This window comes from Protopterus annectens, chromosome 15.part0, assembly GCF_019279795.1.
Source record: "Protopterus annectens isolate FY-2018-M chromosome 15.part0, PAN1.0, whole genome shotgun sequence".
NCBI classification, from domain to species: domain Eukaryota; kingdom Metazoa; phylum Chordata; order Ceratodontiformes; family Protopteridae; genus Protopterus; species Protopterus annectens.
Genome location: NC_056749.1, coordinates 536219371 through 536246539, shown reverse-complemented (window position 1 = coordinate 536246539; position 27169 = coordinate 536219371). Strand labels below are relative to the sequence as shown.

Below are 27169 nucleotides of genomic sequence, written 5' to 3'. Positions count from 1 at the left end.
GTTACATCTATAGAAAACTCATGGACTATGAAACAGTACTAACTACAGTAGTTATTGTAAGACTGGATATTACAAGTTGCACCATCCTAGTATTTGGTGAATGTGCTGTTTAAGGTGGTTTGCTTCTATGGCAGGTAGAGGATGGATTATTTAGATAATGTGATTTTTAGAGATAACTTAAAGGTTGTTGGGTGGTCAGTTTGGGTTATTTCAGATGGAAGGTTGTTCTGTAGTTTGGTGATGATATGGGAGTACAGACAATGTCCAGCTCCTTTGTTGGGTTTTGTTACAGTAAGCATGAATTTACAGGAAGACCGTAGTGCTCTTGTAGGAGTGTATGTTTGTAGAATTGATTTGAGGGCTGGGCAGTAATTAGGTTTGCAGATTAGTTTGTGGGCTAAGGTTAGTTGGGTATTGGTGATGTTGGAAAACTCTAGCCATTTCAGTTCAGTGATAGCTTGGCAATGATGAGAACGGTGCGTTTTTTTGGAAGCGAATTTGGCTATTTTATAGTAGCAGGATTGTAGGTTCATAGGTTCATAGATTAGTACTAGGCTAACTGCCCTTGTAGGTCATTTTAAACCTAGCCAATTACACTATATGAGAATCAAACCCTGCACCTTGTCTCTGTAAGGCAGACACCTTAACCATTATGCCAACCTCCCACCCTAAAAGAATTTTTAAAGCATCACAGATCTTGAACCCTGGACCATGCACACCATTGTCATGGGACTTACCACTAAGCCATCTGAGCTGTTTATTACTAAGGGTTGAGTGAAGGTTAGTAAAATTGGCACTACTATATAGAAGGGAGGGGATGAGTAAGGCATTGGTGAATTTTGTTTTGGTGTATTTATCCAGGTAAAGCTTGTGGCGATATAGTTTGCCTAATTTGAAGTGTGTTTTCTTTATTGCATTCAGGATGTGTGGTTCATAAGTGAGTTTGTTATCTATTGTTATACCTAGCAGTTTTAAGCTGAAAGACATTGTATACAAGACACATCAAAATATTATGGTACAGTCTTCTGCATCTCTGGTTCAACCGATATTGGGTCTGAACTATGTAAGACACAAGCAGCAACATGCTTTACTTGTGACACAGACAACTTTAGATGGAGACTGAGACCTCCTGGAATGTAGCCAGGTAATTTCTCAAGCATTGCTGCTTTGTATTATATAAAGGCATTTTTCATTCATTTGTTAACTAGGTAAGCCCATTAGGCATACATGCCCACTGAGTTGGGTACAGTGTCTGGCCAAGTGACTTGATCAGAGTGAAACAGCAGCCATTTGGAGATGGAAGGAATCAAACCCAGTACATTTGACTACAAGGCGCAGCTTCTAAGCTTGGAGTCCTAATCTTCTTTGTTGTGAAGTATATGCTGAGAAGTATAACATGTGAGTTGTCAGCATGTCTGCTTATCTGTAAATGGATTTTCTGCAGTGGGTAACTGCTGGAATTTCTTCTTTTGGTATCCCAGCTGATCGCAACCGTGAACTTTCTCTTAATTCTCACATTCAAGGATGTGCACACCTCTGGTCAGCACACCATGATATGCTGTGGGGAGAGAAGGATGTTCTCAGCAAAAGTTGCAACTGAGCCTGATATTTACAGCGTATGGTCTCACGGTCACCTGTATGAAGGTGACTGAATTAATATGGATATCACAAGTAAGATTCTTTCACGTCACCCTTAAAACCAATATATGATGCAGGCAAATGGAAAAGAAAGTACTCTCACATAAATACTGCATGCAGGAAATATAGGGAGCATGACAAAAGTATTTTTATTAATAAAACATAATGCAACAAAGAAAAATACCAGATACTAGATGTGATATGGATACTGACAGCTGAACTCTGTCTCAAACATCAAGTCGCTGCTTATGCAGCCCATAACTACAAACATGTGCATTACAGATGAATATGGCTTTAAGGTACCAAGTATGTAAAAACTGTTCTGTTCATTGCATTACTGCATACTTAATGGTGTATTGAATTTTACCTGCAGTTCTTTACTGTTTTGGTTCTGTAAAGGGTTTCCATTCCTGTACCACTGGTAGGAGGTAGGAGCGGGGATTCCTAGAGCAGTACACTGAAGACGTAGTGTATGTCCTTCCTTCACTTGTCTAGCTGTACAGTTCATTACAATCACAGGCTCTCCTTGCCAAAGATCAGGTAGAATAGCTAAAAAGAGAATCCATACAGTAAAATCAATTAGAAAATTTTCATTAAAGGGACAATTAGAGAGTGACATAATTTTATTCAAACTGAATTTAGGCAGTCATAAAAACATAAAAAAAGTAGAAATAGATGCATAAAGCATTATAAATGTGCTTCTTCTAGAAACTGTGCAATGTTTTTCAATAGTATAATATATTTTTTTAAGCTGAATACTTTAAATGCATTTTCATCAAGATAGTTATACTGCAGCAACATATTCTGTATAACCAACTGCACAAACACCGAATATTCATGTTCTAATATACAGCACCACCCATTCTAACCCCGGTCACCACTGCCACTGGAAAAAGTGCACAGTCATTGTCAGTGTTTTATTCACCATAATATGATTTTGCAGTACTTGGCTTCAGTTTATTGTTCTCTTCCTCACTCAACAGCAATCCACTGTCAAATGAGCAGGACTTCAGCACAAATATGAAAATTCTTCATCACCACAATTCTCATGTAAACAATACAACTGCAAAAACTAACCTTATTTTGGGCAATGTGTATAGAACTAAATCATTCCTAACACCTAAAACTACAGTCTCCAGAAAAAGATATTACTGTCTACCATGTCTCATGCATTCCTGTCACCTTTTTAATAACTTAAATATTGCTTTTGGCACTGTGAAAATCTGCACAGTTACTTCCTGTCAGAAATGTAATTTATTTTAAATGGGTGGGGATTTTCTCACTCTAGCAGTCTCACAGCAAAGACTTGAAATTTTGACCTATAAAGATGACAGACAGCCAGGAGAGCTAGACTAAATACAGAAACGGGGAGGTATCTCAATGGATTCATTGGTAGAACATCTTGCAGTGTTGATCTACTTCAGGACCAAGACACCCATCTGCATTATCAGCAAACAGTGTGGCCTCTGTTACTAATAATTATGCATCATTAAATCTCTCTGTGATGATGTGTGCTGTTGGAATTCTAAACAAGACCGGCAGCAGAAATGAACTTTAAGTAATCTCTTGAATCAATATTAAAAAAGTCAGAGAGAAGTCAAAAGAGAGTCTACCCACCAGAAATATAATGAAGTTACATTTATATTGTTTGCCTGAAAATGCTGAGTAAACATATGGACCCCCTCACATCTCTCAACCTGCAGACTTTGAAAGTAAGTACAAAGGTCCTTAACTAAAAGGAAGTACTTCCAGTCAAAAATCTGGACATCTTATTTGCATAAAATCTGAATAACCCTTCCCACTTCCAGAAGGAATGTAAGATACTACTAAAAAAATATTAAAAACTAGAGAGTGACAAAAATAATGGAAAATTAAAAGCACAATATCAAAGAGACAATGTAAAAATATGTAGACTTTAATGAAGAGTAATGCAAAATTCTGCCATAGAAGGTAATTTATTTTTGCTTCTGAAAAAGGGAAACATAAGATGTGTGCCCTATTTCTTTAAATTGTTGGTGTCACTAGTATATTGGTGATGTAGTGTGGTTTCATGTGTGCTAGCCACATTCAAAAATCATGTGTGTGTAAATCAAGTGTGAAAACAGAAACATACCTCCAAAATAGATACATCATGTGCAGGGGGTAAATCAGGCCTGAAAATAGGACCATTCCTTTAAAATAGGGACTATTAAGAGGTCTAGACCCACTAGACAGTACATAGTATTTTCACAAGATAACTGCCTACTTAGCATTTTTTATCTTGATTTCCATGCATAAATGGGTATGTTTTCTGTATATTCAATTATTAGACTATTTTGTACAAATTTAAGTAATTGGGTTTATTGTTCAACAATATAAACTTGTCACTGGCTAATTATTAAAGTGCATAAGAGTAACTACATAGAACCAGTGAAATATAGTTGTTGGTATGTGTCTTTTTGAAGACAGAGTACTGTTTGCTACAGTTACCACAAAACTAATGTGCTAGTGTGGATTGTTGCATGAGTGTTCAGTAACTGGGATCCTAGAGTGCCAGATTGGTATGGATTGTGGTAATGTAGTATAATCAGGAAGGTATAGTTTTTCTGAAAAAAAATGTTATTTGCCCCTCTTGAAGATTATTTTATGTGAGAATGTGAAATAGTGTTAAGATAATGTTAGCAACATAACACTGCAAGACACCAAGAGGAACATGAAGAGAGTTGAGTCCTGGGAAGCCAGTAGTCATACGTCTGGTATCCTGTCATACACTGTGAAGTTTATCTTGGTATAATTGGTAATGGTCATAGCTCAAGGCAGCAGTGCACATTTTTCTTACAGTTTTAATTACACTCTCTGGCACATACTAAAGACATTGGTATGGATTTGGTAAATTGGATTTGCATAGACTGAAAAATATTTTTTCCACCAAAACATGTGTGTACCCTTGTGACCATAAGGTAAATACAAACAAGTACTTATCACATAGCCATTACTTTACTTTATTTTTTTAGACTAAGCAAATTAGGAAATGGGTAAAATGAGTTCTGAGGATTACTGAAAGATTTCTGTGGCATAAGTGGCCGAAGAGTGTAGATCAAAGTAAATACCACATTCTGGTCTAAGCAAGGATGAGATGATTGTCACACTGGATACAGCTGAAATTTAGTTCATTGATCCTAGAGACAGACAGAGTGGATATATGTGTACATCATTCAAAAGAAAAAAAAAAAACACCCATTACGTCCTCAAACAATTTCTAAATGCAGCCTGAACTGCAGGAGCTAGAACTGTAGATAAGACACACGGAAAATGAAGTAGTTTAGAGAATGAAACAGCTTGGGATACAAAAAGAGTAATACCAAGCCACAGAGACGGAGAAGGAGCAAGAAGAAAGAAATACAGCTCCACAATAAGAAGGAGGTGCTCTTTCTCTGTCAGATTTAGGGGGGGAAATTCAGCCATGGATGCCAAGGTCAGTTATTAAATTGATTTTTCAGTATAAATTGTCCATGATTCTTTTATTTCAGGATTTGAAGGTGTTGGCAATCAGCACCAAATACAGCAGAGACAACGGGTGAAGTTTTAACTTTTTTGCTCATGGGTAAAGTAATGGATTCCTTAAATGAAATAAATGATATTGCCTTGATTATTTAAACATTAAAGATGTTCTTTGTGAATTTTTCAAGTTAACATCAGAAGCTTGTAGGAAAAAGTTTAGGCAGCATAGGAAAATGACAGAGGACCATGTCAGTGACTACATACTTACTTTAATAGGTGGGTAAGTAGATGGCTGATTGCTACTTTTGAAATGGTGGATGACTTTGTAATAAAGGTGTGAGTACTGAGTACTATAGCTTAAGGAGATAAGACTCTGCATGACAGACTGGGAATGTACCACTGCTAACGATATCAGCAAGAAAGGTTTACCTCTATATAGCTAGCAGGGCACACATGAACAAAAACAGTTTATCTAGAACAGTGACTCCATGGTTAGCAGGATGAACCATCAAACAAGCTGCACAAGCAAGGAAGGTGCCATTGTATTTGGGTTAGATACTTCCATTGTAACCAAGTGGGGCATGTAAAGTTCAATGGTCCATAGTGAAAGAGTAGACAGAAAAAGTGAGAGAGCAGACAGTGGTGATGCCACTGCAGTGATGGATTATCTTCAGTCAACAACTGTTTCAGACTACCATAATGGCATGTACATTGTTTTGGTAGAAGAAAAAGAAACCATGGCTAAGAGGAATACAGCATTAAACATGGTTATTTTTAAGCCTGCACTAGTCAGAAAGGAGCATTTCTTGCCCAAGTAATCTGCTCCTGTTAGGGCCATGGAAAGGCACCTTTGAGTTACCACTGCCCAATCTCTTTATTTATTATTTATTGAGCAAGTATGTAGACTGGTCTATTGACTCTCTTTAGCCACAACCTGAGTTCCATAAAATAGAACAAATGTACAATTATATAAGAGAAATGAACAAACAGAGTGAAGTAGCTGTTGTAGATACAAATAAACACAGATACTATACAAATGCTGCATATACAATTAGGCATAGAAAAATAACTAGTCAGTAAATCAAATGTTATCATACATAATATACATGAAGTATTTAATTATTGCCACTATAATGAGATAATTATCCATTACCCCTCAAGCAACTGGAGCTGGCTTCATTCCTAAGATGATTTCTTAGTGCTTTAAGTCTTTTATGGAGGATACTTCCTTAATTTAAGCAAGTAGGCTGTTCCAGAAGCCATGATCTAGTCATAAAAATGTTTTTTCTCCTATTAATCTTTGGAAGGGTGGTCTGACAAGTATAATATCATTGTGCTGACTGCCTTTTAAAGAGTAAGTTTGTTCCCTAAATGATAATTTATTACTGGACAGGGAAAAAAACAAGGAAATTATGTTGATGCAGTACCTTGTGGACATGAAATTACACATGGCCAGGCATGGGGACAAACATGTTGGGATGATAACTTCAGGAAGACCCAGCACCAAAAAAGGCTGATGATGTTGCTCTTTAAAGGAAAAAGCTAGGTAGCAGCAGCAAGCCTGAATTTGATCTGTAGCTGTCAAAAGTACTGGGCTTATTTTGAATAGTGAACTAGGGAGGATCATGAAGTAAGAACTGAGACAGATACAAGTCTTAGACCCTACCTTACAGGACATGACAGAAGCAACCAATGAGTCTTCAAATTCTTAAGGCATGTGAAATCAGTGTCCTGGGATAATGCTTTACTGTACAGAAAGTGGACTTCTGAAAGGGCAGGTGAAGTTGGAAGAAGTGTTATAACAGCTAGTAGTCTCAAGAGTCCACCATGCAGTCTCAGTAACTCAACAGGTAGCGCACTCATATTTGGTGATGAAGTAGCGCACTCATATTTGGTGATGAAGGCTGTGAGTTCTATTCCCACACCAAGTAGTTGGATTCATTTTCTAGTATTTACACTGCTGTGCAGCTTAAAGAGGGGATTACACTCCAGAGTGTGCCATCCTTCAGATGAGATGTTAAACTAAGGCCTCATTTGTCTGACTTGGTGGTAGCTCAGGTTAATTTAAAAAATCCCACAGCACTTATTGAAAAGAGAAGAGGAAGTTCCTTGAGCCCTGGTCATATTTCCATTTGTCAGTGTGAATATCACCTCAGTTAATCTTTTGAAAAAAAAATTCCATTGGCCTAGTAGGAGTAACCTGGCCAATGAAGTGTAAATAAATGAAGTCAGGCACTTCTGGCCATGACATTTATTTTACAGGCAATACTGACATAAAACACTCAAAAAGGAGGTTTATGCATACTTTGTATTGGCCTAGTAATGGAAAAAAGACATAACAGAATACTACAGTACTTGCAAGCCAAATCAAAAGGTTGCCAAGGTAGGAGACTAGGCAAAGACTACTTTGCTGTCTTTGTCTCTCATTGAGAAATTTCAAGGATTAGGCAAAGACATTGTGGGTGCTTCTTACTACCCTAAGCACTACATGTAAGAGGTACATACTGGTCATGATAGACTGCTTATGCTACTGAGTACCGTGAAACATAACTCTGTACTCTTTTGTAGCAGAGATGTTGGCAATGTTCTGTTGGAAAATGTCAGCAGGGTGAGCTTTCCTCAGGAAATACTGGCAGACAGATGTATTAATTTCATGTGAAACCTTCTGATCTTTTGTGGAAAATTTTGTGCTGGAAAACAGTTAAAGAATTCCTCCTGCCAACCACAAACTGTGTGGAGGAGGGGTTTAATTCTACCCTCAAGACTGTTTTGAGAGCATTTTCTGTTTTCACTTGCTTATTTTAACTTTACCTTGGAAAAGTTAACTTACACTATCATTTGCTTGGTTAATAAGTACTGCCCAGATTGGTCTGGTCAGCCTTGAATGATTTTACCAACAGACAAAAGCTTAAGAATTACAAATGTAGTCCAGTGCAAGGAAAACATGTATGAATTATCCTTGCAAATCTAAGTGTTACAGTTTACTGAAGAAAACAGGTCAGGCAATTGCTAATTACTGTTCAGAGTGTACAATTATAAAAACAGCTTGGTGCCGAACAATATACCAGTGTTATCAATAGTATATCACCAAAATGAAAGCTGTATTCATTTGTTGGTATTATTTTAACTCATTTTCTTTATTTTTTCTTTCCAGCAAAGTAATGCTGCTATATTTTTAATTCACATAAGATTTTCAGTAAAAACAGTAAATGTATCTTTGACACCCCTGCACTGGCCCAATAATCAAGGAGACTCAATCTTCACTATTGGCAACAGCTATGAGATGTACACATTGGGAGGATGACAAGTACACACACAGTAAAGTACAGTTTCCTTTAGGAGCACACAGAGATCACAGTCAGTCTGGAGCTGGTTTCTGTCTCTTTCCCGAGATCCTGAATGACTCCCCACTGGCACAGCTATAGAATTGAGACCTTAGCCAGGGTTCCAAGCCAAGTCCTCTAACACTCTCTCTGGCCAACTAGTGCTTTGTGTTCCTGCCCAAGTAGCTGACACACACTCTTAGAGGTTTTACACACACACACACACACACACACACACACACACACACACACACACACACACACACACACACACACACCCCCCAGGGAAAGGCTGGCACAGGTTTACTAGCTATGCCCCCATCTGTCCAGACTATAAGGTAGTTATAACTGCCACCAGAACCCCTACTTATCAACTACTATAAGGCCCTTACAAAGGGTGTCCAATCGTACTGTGTAATATTACTATATCCAAATGGTAGTTTTGACCAATCGCCAGGCTATTAGGAGTGGCGTGTACAGTGTCACCAAACATATATGCAAGTACTTTAAGAGCTTAAATATGTCTCACAAATATCAGACACAAAGATAGGTTTAAATATGTTTAATAATAAATAATAAAAGAACAAGACAATACTGAGTAAAATCAACACAGTAAATTCAGAGTTCAAAATCACAGAAAATATTTTAAAACATTGCAGGACAGTCTCAAATAAATAATGAAAAATCTAAACTAATCTTTACTATATTTCTATCTATATCTAAAAGAGATACTATGCCCTAAATCTTGCTTACAGACAGACAAGTGCAGATGATGATGATGAGTTGATGTTCTTGCTAGGTCCAAGACGATATACAGAATGCCCAGTCTCTCTCAGAGAGTTCCCAAATTAATATCAAACATTACTGCTGGGTCAGCTTGGATGACATCACTCTTTGTCACCTGACTTCAGCTCCCAGGCTAAAACAGAAACTAAGAATTTTAACATCTCTATGTTAAAATATATATCTCTCAGATGTTTGCTCAGAACTGTGCAGCTGCTAGGATGTCATAAAGCAATCAAACACTTTACATTTTAAACCTAGTAATTACTTTTCTTTCCAGACAATAGAAAAACTTCTAGTTCTAGACATTGTATCTGCTTGCTGCATTGAAACTAACTTTTCTAGCACATCATAAAGCAATGAATTTCAACTTGTTTTCTTGAAGTTTAAGTTAATCTTCTATGTTCCAGCAGGGTATACTGTGGTTACATTCTTGAAGCTCGATATTCTCAGATGATATAGAATTATTTACAAAATTCCAGATAGCTTGGTCTGGCAGTGTCACAGTGCATAACATAATATTTCATCACAATAATCATAAAGCAGAATGAGGCCTGAATTTATGTAAATTAAAATGATTATTAATTACTAATAATTAAATTGTTAAAAGAGTAGTTAGATATATAAATATTATATAAAGCTAAGGTAAACCATCTACATATTTAAAATATGTTTGAAATGGATCAAGCAAAATTTGAGAATACATACTCAGAATTCAAATTATAACATAGCCCAGTTTTTTTTTAAATAGCAAAAGTTAGATTACGACAGAGTGGTATCCCTGTATTTTTCCAATAAGGAGAACAGTTTAGAGCAAACTTTGTAGCTCATAGATATCCTTGTAGATCTCATTTTAACAGTATTAATTGTATTTTCATAGATCGCAGTTGCTTATTTATTTATTTATTGACATTTGATTACCGGGAAAGTCTGACTGAGTAGAAGTTCATTTTAAGCGAAGAACTGGTAATAAAAAAACTCTAAAGTATTGAAAAACATTTTAAGAAAAATCATTTTACAGTCTTTAGAAATAATACAAAAAACAAATGCAGTTTAAATAATTATTCCAAATTAGACATAATGCAAAAACATTGGTTAAGAAAAGATACAAATTATCTGAAAGTTGTTACATTCAGAAATTTAGAAAATGGGGGCATAATTGATTTTTCCAGTGTTTAGTTACTATATTCTGCACAACAGCTAAGCACCACAAGAACTGACAACCAGTCTTTACTGATGTATGAAGGAGTTGGTGATGGATTGTTTCATTAACTAAAATGTATCTGGACATAGTGCTTGAGCAAATAATTGAAATTTTGTCCTAAATTCAGTTAACAGATTATAGTCATAAAAATAGGTTGCCAGTCGGCCCAGATTTCTAAATTGCATCCCAAATAATAATTATCCTTATATATTTCATTATGGAGATAACAAATCATTCACAGAGCATTTTTGTCTATGTAAAAAATATAAAAAATAAGAACAACAAGCTAAACTTAAAACCATATTAGTAAGTGCATTATTTATGTCAGTAAAATATACAGTTAGTTTGACTTTTGATTCTTAGTGGGGTTATCTAACTGATCATAACAGTACAACTGAGCTAATATTGAATTAGTTGTTTTGTTCAATAGTCACTGTGTAGGTCTTACTTTGATGTCAGCCATATTTGTATCTTTGTGAATATAAAAATCTAATGTTTTGAACCAGTAGCTAATCTTCAAAATGTTTTGGGTTGCATAGGCCAGGCATCTGTCTCAAGGTTATTTTCCTTTATCTCCTCTGCCTTTTGTCTCATCAAGGTAACATGTGAGACTGGTCTCTAAAGGTCCTAAAAGCCAGATTATCTGAGGTGTAATATTTCTTCATAAAGCACTCAAGGATTCTGCTCTCAGTGGCATTGGGAACAGTGTTCCTGGTTCATGCCACAGAGTATCTCTTGCTGTTGGACACCACCGCTACTGGATCAGCCAGTGGGTACGTACACAGGTGTTTGCGGGAGTCATTGAAACTACAGAAATGGTCTGACTTATTCAAACAGGAGGTTGAAAATCTGGCTAAAAAGAGGCACTATAAAGTGTATCATCCAGGACTTTCAGATGTTTGGGTTTTAACCAAAGAAAAATGAACTCCTTCATATGGACAAAACAGCATGATACAACTACAAAAAGTACAAACTCCAATAAACAGTGTGACCTGATGCAACACATACACACGAGTCTTTAATGAATTTTAGTGATTTTCTTAATAGGGTTTCACATCCATGTCACTTTGTTGAACTATTTGATATTCTGTAAATCAAAGCCATTTACATAGTAAAAGCTTTATAAATAAAGACAGCTGACAAATATAAAATACATGAAATAATAAATACAATTGCCATTAGACAGGAAAATTAAAAGATGCTTAAATAAATATTCTGATTGTTCATTAATGTTTTAAACTTCTTTATAAAAACACTAGTATTAAGGAATAATTATCATTCAGCCCTAGCAATCAGATACCTCCAACGTGTGTAATCCAGTTATATTCTACACATTCCACTGCAATAGATAACACTACCCCCCCATGTTTACTCAAGCAGATTAACCAAGTTACCATATATGGAAAATATGTTTAATATAAAAATATACTTAGCAAATCAAATCGCACTCCATGGTTAACAAAAGAAACACTGTCAATACTTAAATACAGACACAAGGCATGGTTAGCATGGAACAACACAAAGTTCCAACCCACCCTACTACACTACCGCAAACTTAGGTGCAAAGCAAAGCAACAAATTTAAAAAAGACAAAATTAATTACTACACCGAAATACAAATTAAGCATCGCAATAATCCACAAAGATTCTGGTCAGCCATTAATAATATACTCCAACCAGGCAAAGTCAGGACCTCCCCCCAATATCACTAATAACTCAGACAATACTGCTTCCCTACTTAATAAATACTTCACTGAAACAATACTAGCCTTATCCAACAATCAAAGCCCCACACTTACCTCAACTACCTCTACCTCCATCTCCTCCAATATTAAAGCCAATTTCACCATGCAACCTGTACCTACAGTGACAATCACAAAGCTACTTAAAAAGCTAAAACCCACATTAGCTGCAGACAACCCACCTGCTAAGTTCCTAAAGCTAACAGCCGAAGGTATAGCTTATCCTGTATATTTAGCTGAACATAAAGTCCCTACCATCTGGAAAACTTCTTATATTATACATCTTCATAAGGGAGGAACATTCACAGAACTCATCAACTACCATCCCATTGCAATATTATCCTCCCTTTCCAAAATCTTAGAGGGGGTCATCCATATGCAACTCTCTAACTACCTGCACACCAACAAACTACTAACCAACACCCAGCATGGCTTTCAAGCACATCATAGTACATCAACCGCTCTACTGGCTTTTACCAACACTGTCAACTTTCCTAGGAATAATAATAACTATGTATCCTCTATCTTCCTTGACCTATCAAAAGCCTTTGATATGGTTTCCCAAAGCAAGTTACTAGGTGTACTCTCCGAACTAAACTTTTGCCAAGACACTCTTGCCTGCTTCCAGGACTACCTGACTGGATGACAACAAGCAGTCTCTTGGCAACAGACCTTATCACCATTACTACTTGCGGCACAAGGTGTCCCCCAAGGCTTGATCTTAGGTCCATTACTCTTTTCCTTATTTACAAACAACCTTCACACCTCAACCCCTCAAGCCCTTAATTCAACAATCCTTCTTAGCAGTTGAAACCTGGCTTACTAACACCCAACTAATATTAAATCCCCAAAAAACAAAACTTATGATTTTTCAACCACTAAATCAACCTTAATCTTTAATACCTTTAATGTTACATCACTAAATAATACCATTATCTCCCCAACTCCGCATACCAAACTCTTAGGTGTCGAAATTGACAGCAACTTAAAATTCAACATTCATATTTCACAAACAGTTAAAAAAGTACACAAAAACTTAGGAACCCTATATAAGAACAAATAGTACTTCACCCAAAATACTAAAGCTACCATTGCCCAATCCCACCTAATCTCTACTCTCGTATATGCAGCCCCCATTCTCACAAACCTAAAGAAATTTGAGCTTGCAAAACTTGAATCTTGCTTCAATATAACTGCCAGCATTGCTGCAAGCTTACCTGCTAAAGCGCACCATTGTGTGGCTCTCAAATAACTGAACTGGCTAGAGCTCCCTCACCTCCTTCATTATAACCAGTTGACCATGGCCCACAAAATATGAATCTGAAAAAATACCTGCCCTACAAAGTTTACTTCATTAATAGAACATTGAGATCCACTAACAAACACCATATAAAAATCAGCGTAAGCAAAAACAAGCAGGGGACTCCCTCTTCACAAATTATATTGGAAAAATCTGGAATGCATTGCCAGACAATATTACATCCATTACAGCCCTTGTTTAAAACAACCCTAAAAAATCATCTATTAAACAAATGGCTGTGCCCTTGCTCTACGCCTGATTAACCTCAGTTTCTAACACTAGCATCATCGACACTTACTGTAATCTCTAGTCCTTACTATTTAGGCCCCTTCAAACTAAACAGTACTCAAACTGCTGTATTTAATATACAAGGTAAAGCAGAACCATCCTATCTAATTTCTCCTACCTATTTACTAGGTAAAGCATTGCGTTATAATAAAATCTGATGTTGTCGTAGCTCTCACATAATGTTGTTATACCTTTTACTCCCAAGGTTAATAAGGTGATATAATGTTCTGTTGTTTAAACTTAGGAATATTGTAATAAAGCTCAAATCTCATGGACCTTTACAATGAATGTGTCACTCATTGTAATTCTATGTACAATACAATCTTGTAAATGTAATAACCGTAAAGACTAAAGACTACCTGAATGTATATTACTTGTATGTAAAACATATGTATGTAAACTAACTTTATGTAAACTACCTGTAGTTAAGCTACTGATACTAGTTATCTCTGGTTACCTTTGTTTGTTTCATGTAGAACTTTTCTCCCTGGGCCTCTGCTGAAAATGGACTTGTGTCCAGTCGGACTTTCCCAGTAAAGAAATGTAAAATAAATAAAAATACTTGTAACTGCAATATGTGTGAAGAGCAGATTATTTCCATTATTCTTTCTAATGTCAGATAAATGTTCAGTAGTGAACTCTTCCAGGGGCGTCTCGTCGTACTTGATGCTTGACTGCTGGGCTACAGCCCTCCAATCAAAACCACAGCTCAAATATTTTACTACTATTAGTTTTACTATTATTATTTGTTTTTATCATTTAAAATAAAATAAATGGTCTTTGTTCCCATTCTGGGGAATCTGAACTTGTCCATAAAACTGAGCAGGTATGAAGTTTCACATTTTGTTAAAAACAGTGGCTTCTCGGCAGGGCTGATGTGTTAAATGGCCTTATGTTAGCAAAGGTCTTCCTGCATTTTTGAAGTTGCAGAATGCTGCTTTACAGGAGGCTGACTAGGCTGCTTCATGCAACACTGACGGCTGCCTCCTATTATTTCAGGCTGCCTCAGGTGACTGAGGCAGCCTGAAAAAATGGAAGTAGATACAGACATGGATTTATGGGGGCAGGTGTAATCTTTTTTACTTTTCTTTTCTTTTTTTGTTAAAAAAGGAGGATCACGAATGCCAGCCAGGAGTCAGGATTCGGAATCATAAATAAGTAATTTGCAGAGGGACAAGACAAATTAGGGACACTATTAAAATGAATGCTATACATTAACTTGAAAAGCTGAGACAATAAGAGAATGTGAATTAGCATGTATTTTCTGAAAAGTCCTCCAATGACTGCCTTTATTTATTAAGTGTAATCCACCTTCCCTCCCTAAATCATCAGGAGCAATTGATAGGGACAGATCATGATTTTGAGCCAAAATTAGTTGTTTTTGTGTGTGTGTGTGTGTGTGTGTGTGTGTGTGTGTGTGTGTGTGTGTGTGTGTGTGTGTGTGTGTGCATCTGAGAATGTATGCAGAGAGCAGGTTACAGGTGGGTTCTGCTGTATGGTTCTGATAACAGACACCTAAAATTAATTCCTAGTCTGTTTGTGTACTTATTCATTAATTTGATCTGAACATCAAAACCTAATTGCTATCAACAAGTCTAAATATCCTGCTGGCCAACTTCTCATCTCTTTCTCAATAGGTAAGAAATGGAACTCTCTCCCTCCCACTCTAAGAACTATACCAAACTCAGAAAACTTTGAAACCCAGCTTTTCAAACATCTGTCCACTAAATGGAAATGTACCTGCCTTCACCCTACCTAAATCCATCTAAGTACATTCCCCTAGGTGTTTTTTTCTTTTTTCTCCCAGGTTCTTAAGCTCTCTAAATCTCCCACTGCTACTTTACTATGATTGTATCTAAGCTCTCTAAAACTCCTAGAGCTACTTATCCCATGACACTATTGTGTAGATATTGTAAATAGCAACATAGTCTAAATGAGTGCATGCAAAGTGTTTCCTACATTTATTTTAATGGTGTGTATGCAAAGCATTTCCACACATACTTTACAAGAGTGCTTTTATAAATGAACCTGTATAACCCTCAAGATCAGCCTTAATGATTTTTGTCTGACTATGTGCGACACTGAAAGTACATAATTTGTAAGATTTTCTGTACAATGTATCTTTTATACTTATGTATCTGTACTGTATTATGTATTTTGGAGCTTTTCTCCCCGGGCCTCCACTGAAAACAGGTCCTTTGGGCCCAGTGGACTTCCCTGGTAATCAAACTGGAAATAAAAATAAAAATAAATTATTTTTTGAGTTTGGTGCTGTTGGTGAATACAGGTGATTAATCCTGCTGTTATTTGCTTATGTTATGCAGTCATTATTTTATATTTGCAGAATTACTGTGCATTTGAGTGATGCTAGCTGGATTACTTTAAATTGTACTTATTTTTAATATAATCAGACATCTGATACATGCAGTCAATAAAGAGGCTGTAACTGATGGATATGCGGGTTGTCTGTGATGGAAATAACTGCGTATGTGAGAGAGACTGCAGTGTATATGAAAGTACCAAGCTGGCCATAATATATATTTTTTTCACTTTCCATCACAAACATCATTAGTATACACAATAAATGACTGTGGCAGTATCTACAGGATTTGTGTAATCGCAACTAATAATTGGTACACAGTGGCACAGTGAAGTAGCATTGCTGTCTCATACCACTTGGTTCAGTGGTTGAGTTTTTGGCTATGATTCCTCCTGCACACAGTCTGCATGTGCAGGTTTTATCAAGATGCTCTGGTTTACTGCCCTAGACCCACAGGTGTGTAATATATGCCTGTAGCCATTCATAGCTTCACAGATTAGTACTAAGCTAACTGCCCTTGTGAGCCATTTTAAGCCTAGCCAATTATCCCTTGTGAGACTCAAACCCTGCACCCTAGCCAATTATCCCTTGTAAGACTCAAACCCTGCACCATGTGTTTGTAAGGCAAACACCTTAACCATTAGGCCACCCTCCCAACCATTCTTTAACTTTAATCAGAATCTACTGCCAGAGGGGGGCACAAAAGGTCACTTTCTTTTTTGGAGGGATATGTAAGTAGAAAGAAAGTAATTGACCCCATCTGTTCTTTGATAACTCGTAACGATCACTGACCTGTCATACTACAGCCCCACCCCATACCAGCTAGCTCCACCCATCCATTTTTTTTTCTTGCTGCCCTCCATTACTTTGAAGTCACCAGATGCCACTGCACTCTTCTAATTTAAAATGTGTTGTATCAGAACAATAAGTAGATCATGTACCACAACATGCCACATACACAAATTTATAGAATTACAATCAGCATAAGAATCAAAGGGGTATGCTCTCCTTCTCTTAATATGCTCATAGTATGCAGGACTGTCTTTGTTTACAATTGGGATATTCTATGCAGGGATACATACCTTTTCTATGATTAATAACTTCAGAGCAAAAAGGTTATCATATAAATAAAATTGAAAGTGCTATACACAAAGCAATTGGTTTGCAAGGAAACACTACAAAGGCTTTTACAAGGTAATATGTCTTTAAATACTAGGAATGAAGAACATGCATAAAGTTGTTGTCTAATTTATAACAGGCAAGCAAGAAATGTTTGTGATAGCATTAAGAAACAGTAACATAGTTTACAAGTTCATAAAGCTATAACCAAATTAGTTGATGAAGAACTTAGATGTTTAAATGTAATGTATTTATAAAACAAATTATCAGGCATGTTTTGGAAATAATAACAGTATGAGAAATGTAATTACAGGCAAGTAATGGGAACAGCTTGAATGAGGCGATTCATTAATAACAGTGAGAGATCATCCACTTTTGATATTTCTTTTAAGTCAGTCTGGAGTTAGCAAGTTTCTTGCTCCTGGAATGAGAAACAGACCTACATGTGATGGTCATCCATGAAAGTGTATGCTTAACACTACCTTTTTCACTAACTCAGATTTGGAAAGAAACAACTTGACTTTTCTCATTAAAGTCTAGCAAAGATCTGTAGTTTCCTGGATCGTGAGCTGTCAGATGAAACAGGGCTCTCTAATCATGGTTTATAATCAAACCACTATGGTATCTGCAGAAGTTAACAATAACAACCTTACTGCTTTTTTGCAGGTCATACCAACATTATACTGCTCACAGAACCAGAAGAAGTACAGGAGGTCAGTGACTGAAGAGCAAGTAATTCATACACAGACGTTACAAAACCTCAACCTGTGATAACGGAAATAATTACATAAAGAATGGGTGGAGTGGCTGGCAGCTTCCTTTAATTCGTCAGCACCTAAATGGGTAGAATGTCACACCTCTAGCAGCCTACACACATCCTTGCATTCCAGAGGATTTTCTGAAAAAACAGCTTAAAAGCATAAGATAAACAAATGTTAGTTTTTGTGAACAATGAAAGCTATTATAACATTGTTCTTTCTATAGATTTTAGTAAGAAGTATCCTTTACAGCACTAACAGTCGGTGCAGTCACAGTCTTTCCGTAAGTACTATAATGTATTATAAAGCACACAATCCCACAGTTATATTTTTTTGCTTCTTCTTCTTCTTCATCTTTCGGCTTTTTCTTTTTTTGCAAACATTTCATAAACAAAATGTCATCCATTGTACACTATACAACCTAGATATATACCTTAGAACACTTCTGTTAAGCAGACATAAGGTTTGACATGAGAGCAAGACATTTCTCTCTGGATGCATGTTTATTGAGATATTTACAGAAATATGAAAACATGTTTGATTGTATAATAAGTAATATAAACAACACTGAATATATCTCAAGATGTGCAACTTACAGTGCAAATATCATGACAGTTTTCTTCAACAATATCTAGGTTTCACTAGATGCTATCCAATAGTTTGTAAGTCTCTTGTTTTTAAAGTATTAAGTATATTTGGAAATGTTGTTTATTGTCAGATTTACTAACAAAAAAACTTGCAGTAACTCCAAGACATTGTGATATAAATGTACTTTGGCAATGAATGTTCCTGTCTCCTGCCATATATCCCTCAGTAGCATATAGTTCTCTCAGTTATGAAAATATAAGCATAAATACGAAAATATAAATACATGGCAAAATATTTCTAATGGACACAGGAAACCTGTAAATGGTTAATCTCCCAAGCCCATGCTTACACTTATCAAGGGTATCAGAACTTGTCAGATATTTGGGATGCATGGCTTGGCTTAAAAATGCCCTTGTGGTCATTAGCCTAGTAAACACCTATGACCCTATAAAAAGTGATTAATTTCTCTAATGTGGGACATCCTACTTTACTTATCTTAGTGTAATTTTATAAATTATTCCTTGCCCTTTGTAATACTGCCTATAATTAGCTGGTAAGTCTCTTAGTTAAAGAAGCCAGACCAAAAAAAAGGTCTGGACACCATAAGGAGCTATGGGTGTTGACTGGGCAAATACAATAGGCTTGAATGCGTTAAACAAGAAATCATGTGGTTCCTGCAGATAGAATAAGGAAGTCAGTTAAAAGTAGCCATAAGAAAAGTTTACTTTCTTGTGACAGGCTTACTGTTGTCATTCATTTTAGTTCTGATCTACTTCAGAAGCATCTACACAGTTAAGTGTGAAACTTTCTTAAAATGAGAACAGGTTCTAATACGCTGTTGACACTGACATTTCCCATTTGATCCAATGCACACTCAGATAATTTCCCAGTGCTAATCAGATGAAAGCAATGTCTTCCTTCTGAAGATATATACCTCCAAGGTATTTGGAGAACAGCTACATGGTACCTACACTTCACAGTTTGAAGATCTGAACATTGCCCTCAAGACCTGAGTACACTGATTATGTTGGGGCTGGACAGTAGATGGTACTTCATCCCAAAACAAACATGGTACACAGGGACTGTGCACAAAGGGCCCAGAGATGAAAGCTAGCTAATATCCAAGTTCTGTATTCTATAAATCTTGCAATGTTTGGGCACAAAGTATCTGGTGGGGGGTTGGGGTAGGTGGCAAGTAGCAACCATATCCTATAGTCAACACAATATGCATATTGCCAAAAGGCTAGTGAACATGTATCATCCTGGGAGAAGGAGGCTTGACAATACCCACATAACACTACTCATACCCTAATAACAATGAACGTGAGCTGTACAATTTAATATACAGTTAACTGTGGCGACCCCTAACCAGGAAAAGCCGAAAGACACAAACAGTTAACTTGCCCAACTTTCAATTCATAACACACAACATATTGTACAAATATTAATTAGGTCACCTAACTTCATGTGTCACACTGCTGACTGTGTGCTTGTTTTCTGCGCTCAGTAATGCACTGTACCTGTTTTCTTTTATTATAGATTCAGCTTATGCTATGGATAATCTGACTGTACATAATACACTGAATGAATAGGCCAATAAACCTGCATGTGGTTACCTCCCTTACTTAGAGCTGTATGGTAGGACTACACACTGACTTTTGGACAGACAATGTATTGCATCACTGACGTAGTTGATTACCACACTAACTACACACTGGTAGTGTACATGTTGTTATATATAAGGTATGACCATGTACAGCATTTGTGACATCGGTTAGCCCTGTTCAGCGCTGTTAACTGGCACTGAGCCTATATGGCAGCTAATATATATAATCACAAACACATTTTACGTCATGCTCCTTCTTGGGTACCATATCACAGATGAACAGGTTTGTCTCCATCAAGGTGCAGACCCATCACTTTACCATGGAGGAGTATACTCCTCTGTACATCTGCGCTATCTGTCATGTTGTATGTGGTAAGAAAGTTGCACACATCCTGAAGGGGTACAATATCATATTTAGTAGACTGTAGCTACTGAGAATAAAAATACACATATGTTGGTACTTTATGCTAATGATCATATGCATGTGTAACAGACATTTACTTATTCATTTTTTCATATGTGCATAATTTTAAGTTTTATTTTAAAAGGCAGAACATGAGGTAAAACAACACGTAAGAAACAGGTATACAAACTAGCATCAAAACAGAGCATGAACAGCTATAAAAACAACTTACTATTTGCATGCAGTGAAATAAATTAAATAAAAAAAGCACAGGAAGCTTAGTAGGGCTACACGTTGTCCTTGTGAATTCTTGGTAATTACATAAAATCGAGGAAAAGAAGCAATGCACTAATGTAAATAAGACAATTAAGGAAAAACACAGGAGGCAAAGACAAGTGATTCAGACTGAAAATAAAAAAGAAGGGTTACACCTAAATTACCTAATACCTAACTTGTAACCTTCCCTCTACACATATTAATGACACATTACATAAATAGCTTGAGCAGTTACATGCTACCTGCTCATCTGTAGTTCACATTTTGTAACCAAAATAGGTAGAGCAGGTAGGCTAGGTAGTTACTCACTGGCAGGTTAGGTAGGTACATTCTGTCTGCAGTTGATTTATTATAACCTAATTTTTACTATTTAGTGTTTTATTAATAGTCTTGCAGCTAACCTCAGTTAAATTTTAATATATGTACCATTGTTGGTCCTCATTGTACAATGAGCAGTTGTCATGATCATACTGCATCACAGGTGTGTACTAGGCTAACAACCACAAGGACCTTTTTAAGCCTAGTTATGCATCCTGAATCTCTGATAAGCAGGGGCTTGGGAGATGAAACATTTACAAGCTGGGGCCTAGGAAATTAACCATTTACAGGCTGCCTGTGTCCATTAGAGACATAGGTGCTAAACCAGGAGAAAAACTTCCTGTCCCCCATCCAGTTGCCCAAGTTACACTTGAATTGAGTTAGGGAGAGATTCGGCTTCACATGGCAGAAAGGGTAGTCTTTGGCATACATACCTGCATCTCTTGTAGGTCCTATTTATATCACAGGCAAAGTTTAAGTCTTTAGAATGGGTAATTCTGGTGTGGTTTGTTTTGTGGATATGCAGGAGGCCTATCAGAGTGGGGTCTGACAATGCCTTGCATGCCAGGAATAGATCTTCCCTCAATAGTCTGTAGGAGACAGAATACAGAGATAGGGCTTTGATGTAGTCTGCATAAGAAATGTTACTTACATAGGTAGGTTCATAGGTAGGTACTAGGCTATCGGCCCTGGGGCCTAAACAAGCCCAGCCAAAAAGGTACCCTGGCTTTTGCCACCCAAGAAAATTATTTTCCTATGCCACTGTTGAGTAGAGCCACAGAGGTGATCCCTGGGGTGAATTTCCTATTTCCCATCCAATCATCAAGATTTTTCTTGAAGAGTGCTAATGAGGAGTTTTGTTTGATATAGATAGGTAGTTTATTCCAGAGTATGGGAATTCTCTGGGACAGGAATCTATCCCTCCGGCATGTTCTGTTTAATGTGGTGATAAGGTTTAGGTCCCTAGAGCGTGTAGCTTGGAGGGAGTGGGATTTCTATAAGTGAAGCATGTCCAACAGCACTGGGTTTGACATAGCTTTGTATGTTAGGCAGAGATCACCTCTGAGTAGGCGATATGCGATGGAGTAAAGCTGGAGTTTTTTTAGACGGTCTGTGTAGGGCATCTGCTTGAGGCCATCATGTATTCTTTTACTGAGGAACCTCTCTGGTCATTCCTATTGTTGGATATACCTGGTTAGGTACATACCAACGGGTGCATTGTACTCAATAAGTCTGATGAATGCTGAATACAGTGGAACAATGACTTCCTTAGACCTAGATGCCACCCATACCTTTGTTTATCAACTGCACAATATAGAATGATTTCCTCACTGCTGTAGGCACATGATGGTCAAAGGCTAGATTACTGTCTGTGTGTATCCCCAAGTCCCTGACTACTGGGTAGACTCTTAGGTGAGTGTTGTCAATATGACAGTTACTAGGGGTGGATGACTTCCTGAAAGATACTATTATAAATTTCTTGGCATTTAATTTTAGTCCATGACTCTGACTCACGTTATTTGTCTGTGTCAGCCCATCCTGGAGAAAATTAGTTTCAGTGGGTGATTCTTTGACTGCTCCTAATTTGTAATCTTCTGCAAATTTGGTCAGCCAGAGGACCTTGATGAAACCAAACTGGGTTAGGTCCAGTGTTTTGAGGTTTCCTATGTCATTATAGATCATTTCCATGATAATTCATTCTATGTCTTTGCATATGGGACTAGTGAGACTTATGGTTTTGTAGTTTCCAGGGTCTGTAGATAACCCATATTTTTGCAGAGGGATGACTGTTGCTCTTCTTCATTCATGAAGCACAAATCCTGTCTGAAGCCTCCAAAGCACAAATCCTGTTTGAAGCCTCCAAACAGGATTTGTGCTTCATTCACAAAGCACAAATCCTGTTTGGAGGCTTTAGTTAAATAGCAATTCCAGAGGGCCTGATAGGTCATGTTAAATGCCATTTAGAAGGCATCCTGGGATATTGTCTGATGTAGAAGGCATCCTGAGATATTGTCGATGCAGTGTTCACAGCCTTTGAGAGAGTATTGAGGACCTTTTCCCTAGTGATAGTAGGGGGAACTGCCATAACCTCTGCACTGTATAAGACTGCACGCCATTTTTACTCCATATTTAGTACCAACTGTGCTTCTATATAATATTAGAATCAAACTGTGTTCTGAATTTTACACCAGCTGTGTTTATATAATATATCATGATCTGTCTAACTATTCTTAGTATTGACTATATACAATGTCTCTGTTTATTGTACACTTCTGTACCAATGTCATAGTTGAAAAGGGTCTTTGGACTAGCCCACTCACTAAATTAACAAAGCTTTTATTCAAAAAAAAAAAGAGAGTAAAATATTGTTTAAACTGTGAAGAAAGCAAAGTGGAAGAGAAAGTAAAGCTATAGGTCACGAGTACACAGTAGTGTATCTCAGAAAGCTAAAACATAATGATGTGATTGGCTAAGTAAACCTGGAAGAGAAGATCCCACATATCATTCCAATGAAACAGATGAACTCAGGTTCAACTGATCACAGAAGTTAATAAAAGGAACCTGATACAGAACTATTCAATACCCTCCTCTGTATAACTCTGCGTCCTGTAAAAAATGGGATTAATAGTGTACCAAGTCAAGTCTCTTGGAGTGGGGGCAGATTTCCAGCAATGAATGATGGCTTTTTAGCAGCCATGGCAGAAATGGTAAGAAGGAAGGCATAGATCTGGGCACCAAGTCAATAAGGAAGATGAAGACCAAGTCCAGGCCAAAAACAACCACATTACCCAGCCGTCATTGACGATCAGACTACAGCTGACTCCAACAAAGAGCAAGGGTAGGACAATCATGAAATATGTGTACCAAGTTTCTATGGACTCATTATGACACCCCCAGCAAGATTCTGGCATTGCTGGGCAAAAATTGGTGAGTTTTGCTGGGGTTAGAAGAGGGTGGTGCATGTATTTCCATGAAAATGTACCATCTAAGTGCAGTAAACATGCCATAAGAGCTCTTCAGTATGGTGTACAGTGTATCATTATCAAGAAATGTATCCCTTTACAGATGGCAACATTTCATGCCCTCTACCATAAACACAGCTGCAGATAAAGGTGCATGGTTTACAAAGGCTGTTACTGTCAACATTCTGTGTACAAATAGTGGAAATACAAAGCAAAAACAGGAGCAGCAAGACTTGAGAGAATGACAAAGCGCTAAGTCTACTGCACAGAAAATTATGGTAATGCCCCAGTTGAAATGGTTTAGTAGAATCAAGCTGGTCATTTCTTAAAAATGGGTCATCAACTACAGTGAAGCAGGACCACCTACTCATACGGTCATCTGGATCCTATTAGCATTCCAATCTTCATCATCATCATCTTCTTCACAGCTAAATACTAGGCTAATGCCACCAGGGCCTTTATAAGCCTAGCCATGCAATCCAACCCAGTTGTGTCCCTGTGTTTATTAGGAGGGAGTATGTTAGCTAGGAAGTTTTTAGAGATGATGTGTGCTGGGGGGTATGTTAGTTTGGGCATTACTGTCTGCCTGTGTCTATCAGAGACAATGGGGCCAGACGTGGGGTGACTTTCAGATTTCCCATCTATTGGTCAAGGTTATACTTAAATGGGGTTAGGAATGGACTCTGTTTCACATGGTTGGGGAAGCCTGTTCCAGTGCATGGGGATCCTCTGAGATATGCATCTGTTTTGCCAATCTGGCTTATTTATATCACAAGCAAAATCCTGATCTTGTGGTTTTGATGCTGTTCATTTTGCAGATGTGCAAAAGGTCCATCGGAGCTGGATCCAAGGATGCCTTGTATGTCAGGCATAGATGCATAGATCACCTCTCAGTAAGCTGTAGGAGACAGAGTATAGGGAAAAGGCTTTCAGGCAATCCATAAAGGACAATGTGTTTATACCCTGGATTTTCCAGGTAAGGAACCTTTGTGCGCATTCTGTTGTCTGGTCAGGTACATGCCAAAGGGGGCATTATACTCAATAATGGGTCTGATAATGGCCAAATAAAGTGGCACTGTAACTTCCTTGGACCTGAATACCATGCCCTTATTTATACGTTGAGCAACATAGAATTAATTTTTTACTATTCTGGCCATATGTTGGTCAAAGGCCAGATTATAGTCTACATATGTTCCCTGATCCCTGACTACCAGGTCAGCTCTTAGGGGTGTCTTATCGATGGAGTAATTAGTCTGGATGGCAGTTTTCCCAAAAGGCCCTATAACATATTTCTTGGCACTGAGTTTTAGTCTGTGACTTTTGCACCAATTACTTGATTGTGTTAGACTCTCTTGTAAGATGTTTGTGTTATTGGACGATTCTATGACAGCTCTCAATTTGCAGTCATCTGCAAACTTGGTGAACCAAAGGCCCTTGACATTAACCTTCACCTTCAAGAATTAGATGCCAAATAGCAGTGGTCTCAGCACGAAGCCCTGAGGTTCCCACTGGTGACCGGTCTTTTAGTGGAGGTGGGATCACCAATCCTTACTTCCTGTGTCTTGTCTGTGAGCCAGCTATCAATCCAGAGAGTTATGTAGGGGTTTATGCCCAGTTCAGTGAGTTTGTCAACTATACCCATGTGGGGTATAGCATCAAGCTCCTTAGCAAGGTCCAGGTAGGTGATATGTACTGTTTTCCCCCATCCATTGCCTTGGTGATCTTCTCAAAGAAGTCCACTAGGTTTAGTGGGTATTACCTTCTCTTGAGAATGCCAAACTGGGTTGGGTCCAGTGTCTGAAGGTTCCATGTGTCTTTATTGATCATTTTCACAATAATTCATGGCTTTGAATATTAGACTAGTCAGATTAATAGGTCTGTAGTTTCTGGAGGTAGCTGATGGTCCACCCTTGTGGGATAACCATTGCAATCCTCTATTCTCATGGTACAAAGCCTGTTCTGAGACTATAGTTGAAAGTGACTCAAGTGGTTTTGATAAGTCATGTTTCAAGCTATTTAGAAGGCATCCTGGGATATTCCCAGGATGCCTCCTAAATAGCTTGAAACATGACCTATCAGGACCACTTGAGTCAAGCTATTTAGGAGGCACAGCAGTATATAGTCTGGGGCCCATTTTGGCTGTGTTTTTGGCCTTAGCGAGCAATATCAGGAACTGTTTATGTTAAAAGTTGGGGGGGTTACGTTAGTAGGTATTCCATTGGGGGAGTTGGGGGGTGATGTTTGTCAGCCAGCAAATTCACTATGTTGCTCTGCTCAGTGAAGGTGACACCACTGACAACTAGTTCAGCACACTGATGTGTGTGCTGCCTTTGAGGTTTTGGACATAGCTGTAGAAGGCCTTGTGGTTTTTTTAATCCTGTGTGGCTATATTGACCTCATAATTGTCCTTGCTGAACTTAATTAGTCTAAGTTTCCCATTTAGTTTCATTAGACAGCTCCTACTATTATTGGAGTTGCTCTTCCTAATTTAAGCCGCAACTTTTTTCCTTTTCTTATATCCCCTGTGAAGGTTAGGATTGCAGCAGTGCGGTTTGTTTTCAGAGTTTGTTTTGGACTTATTACTAGCAGGTACAGCAGCCTCTATGCAGCCATTTACATGGTTCTATATGGTCTCAGTGAGCAATTATGCATAGGTTGGCAGGGGCACTGAATTTTGGCAAACTATTGTTTAATAAAATGTAGTTTAGTTTGGCATAGTTTCTAACTGTTACATGGTTTGCTGGGATTGCCAAACTGATTTTTATTTTCAAAGAGACAGCTTTGTGGTCTGACCTCACCACTGAGGACATGACATGCAGGGGGGGGGGGGTACAGCACTCTCCCATACTGGTGAGTATGTTTGAATCTTTGGTGGATGTACGCACTATCTGGTCAAGGATGGCTGTATTAATAAAGTCCAGGAATCATTGTTTCTGCTAGTATGAGGGAGTGTATGTTTATCAGGTCTATGGAGTCATAGGAAAAGTCTCTTATAAATATTATATTTGGTTTAATGGTGAGTGTCTCCATTAGGTCTACGTATGTATGAGCTATGGGATTC

At 37.7% G+C, this 27169-nt stretch overlaps 1 protein-coding gene across 2 annotated transcripts in view; it reads right to left on the bottom strand.

Annotated features, from left to right (window-relative positions):
* The window catches only part of LOC122789899 (mucosa-associated lymphoid tissue lymphoma translocation protein 1-like), a 696960-nt gene that overhangs the window by 441096 nt on the left and 228695 nt on the right, over nucleotides 1-27169 (bottom strand). For both annotated transcript variants that reach the window (XM_044057339.1, XM_044057340.1), the window contains exon 4: nucleotides 2006-2187. In XM_044057339.1, coding sequence (XP_043913274.1) covers nucleotides 2006-2187 — 182 coding nt within the window. The remainder of the gene's footprint in view (nucleotides 1-2005; nucleotides 2188-27169) is intronic.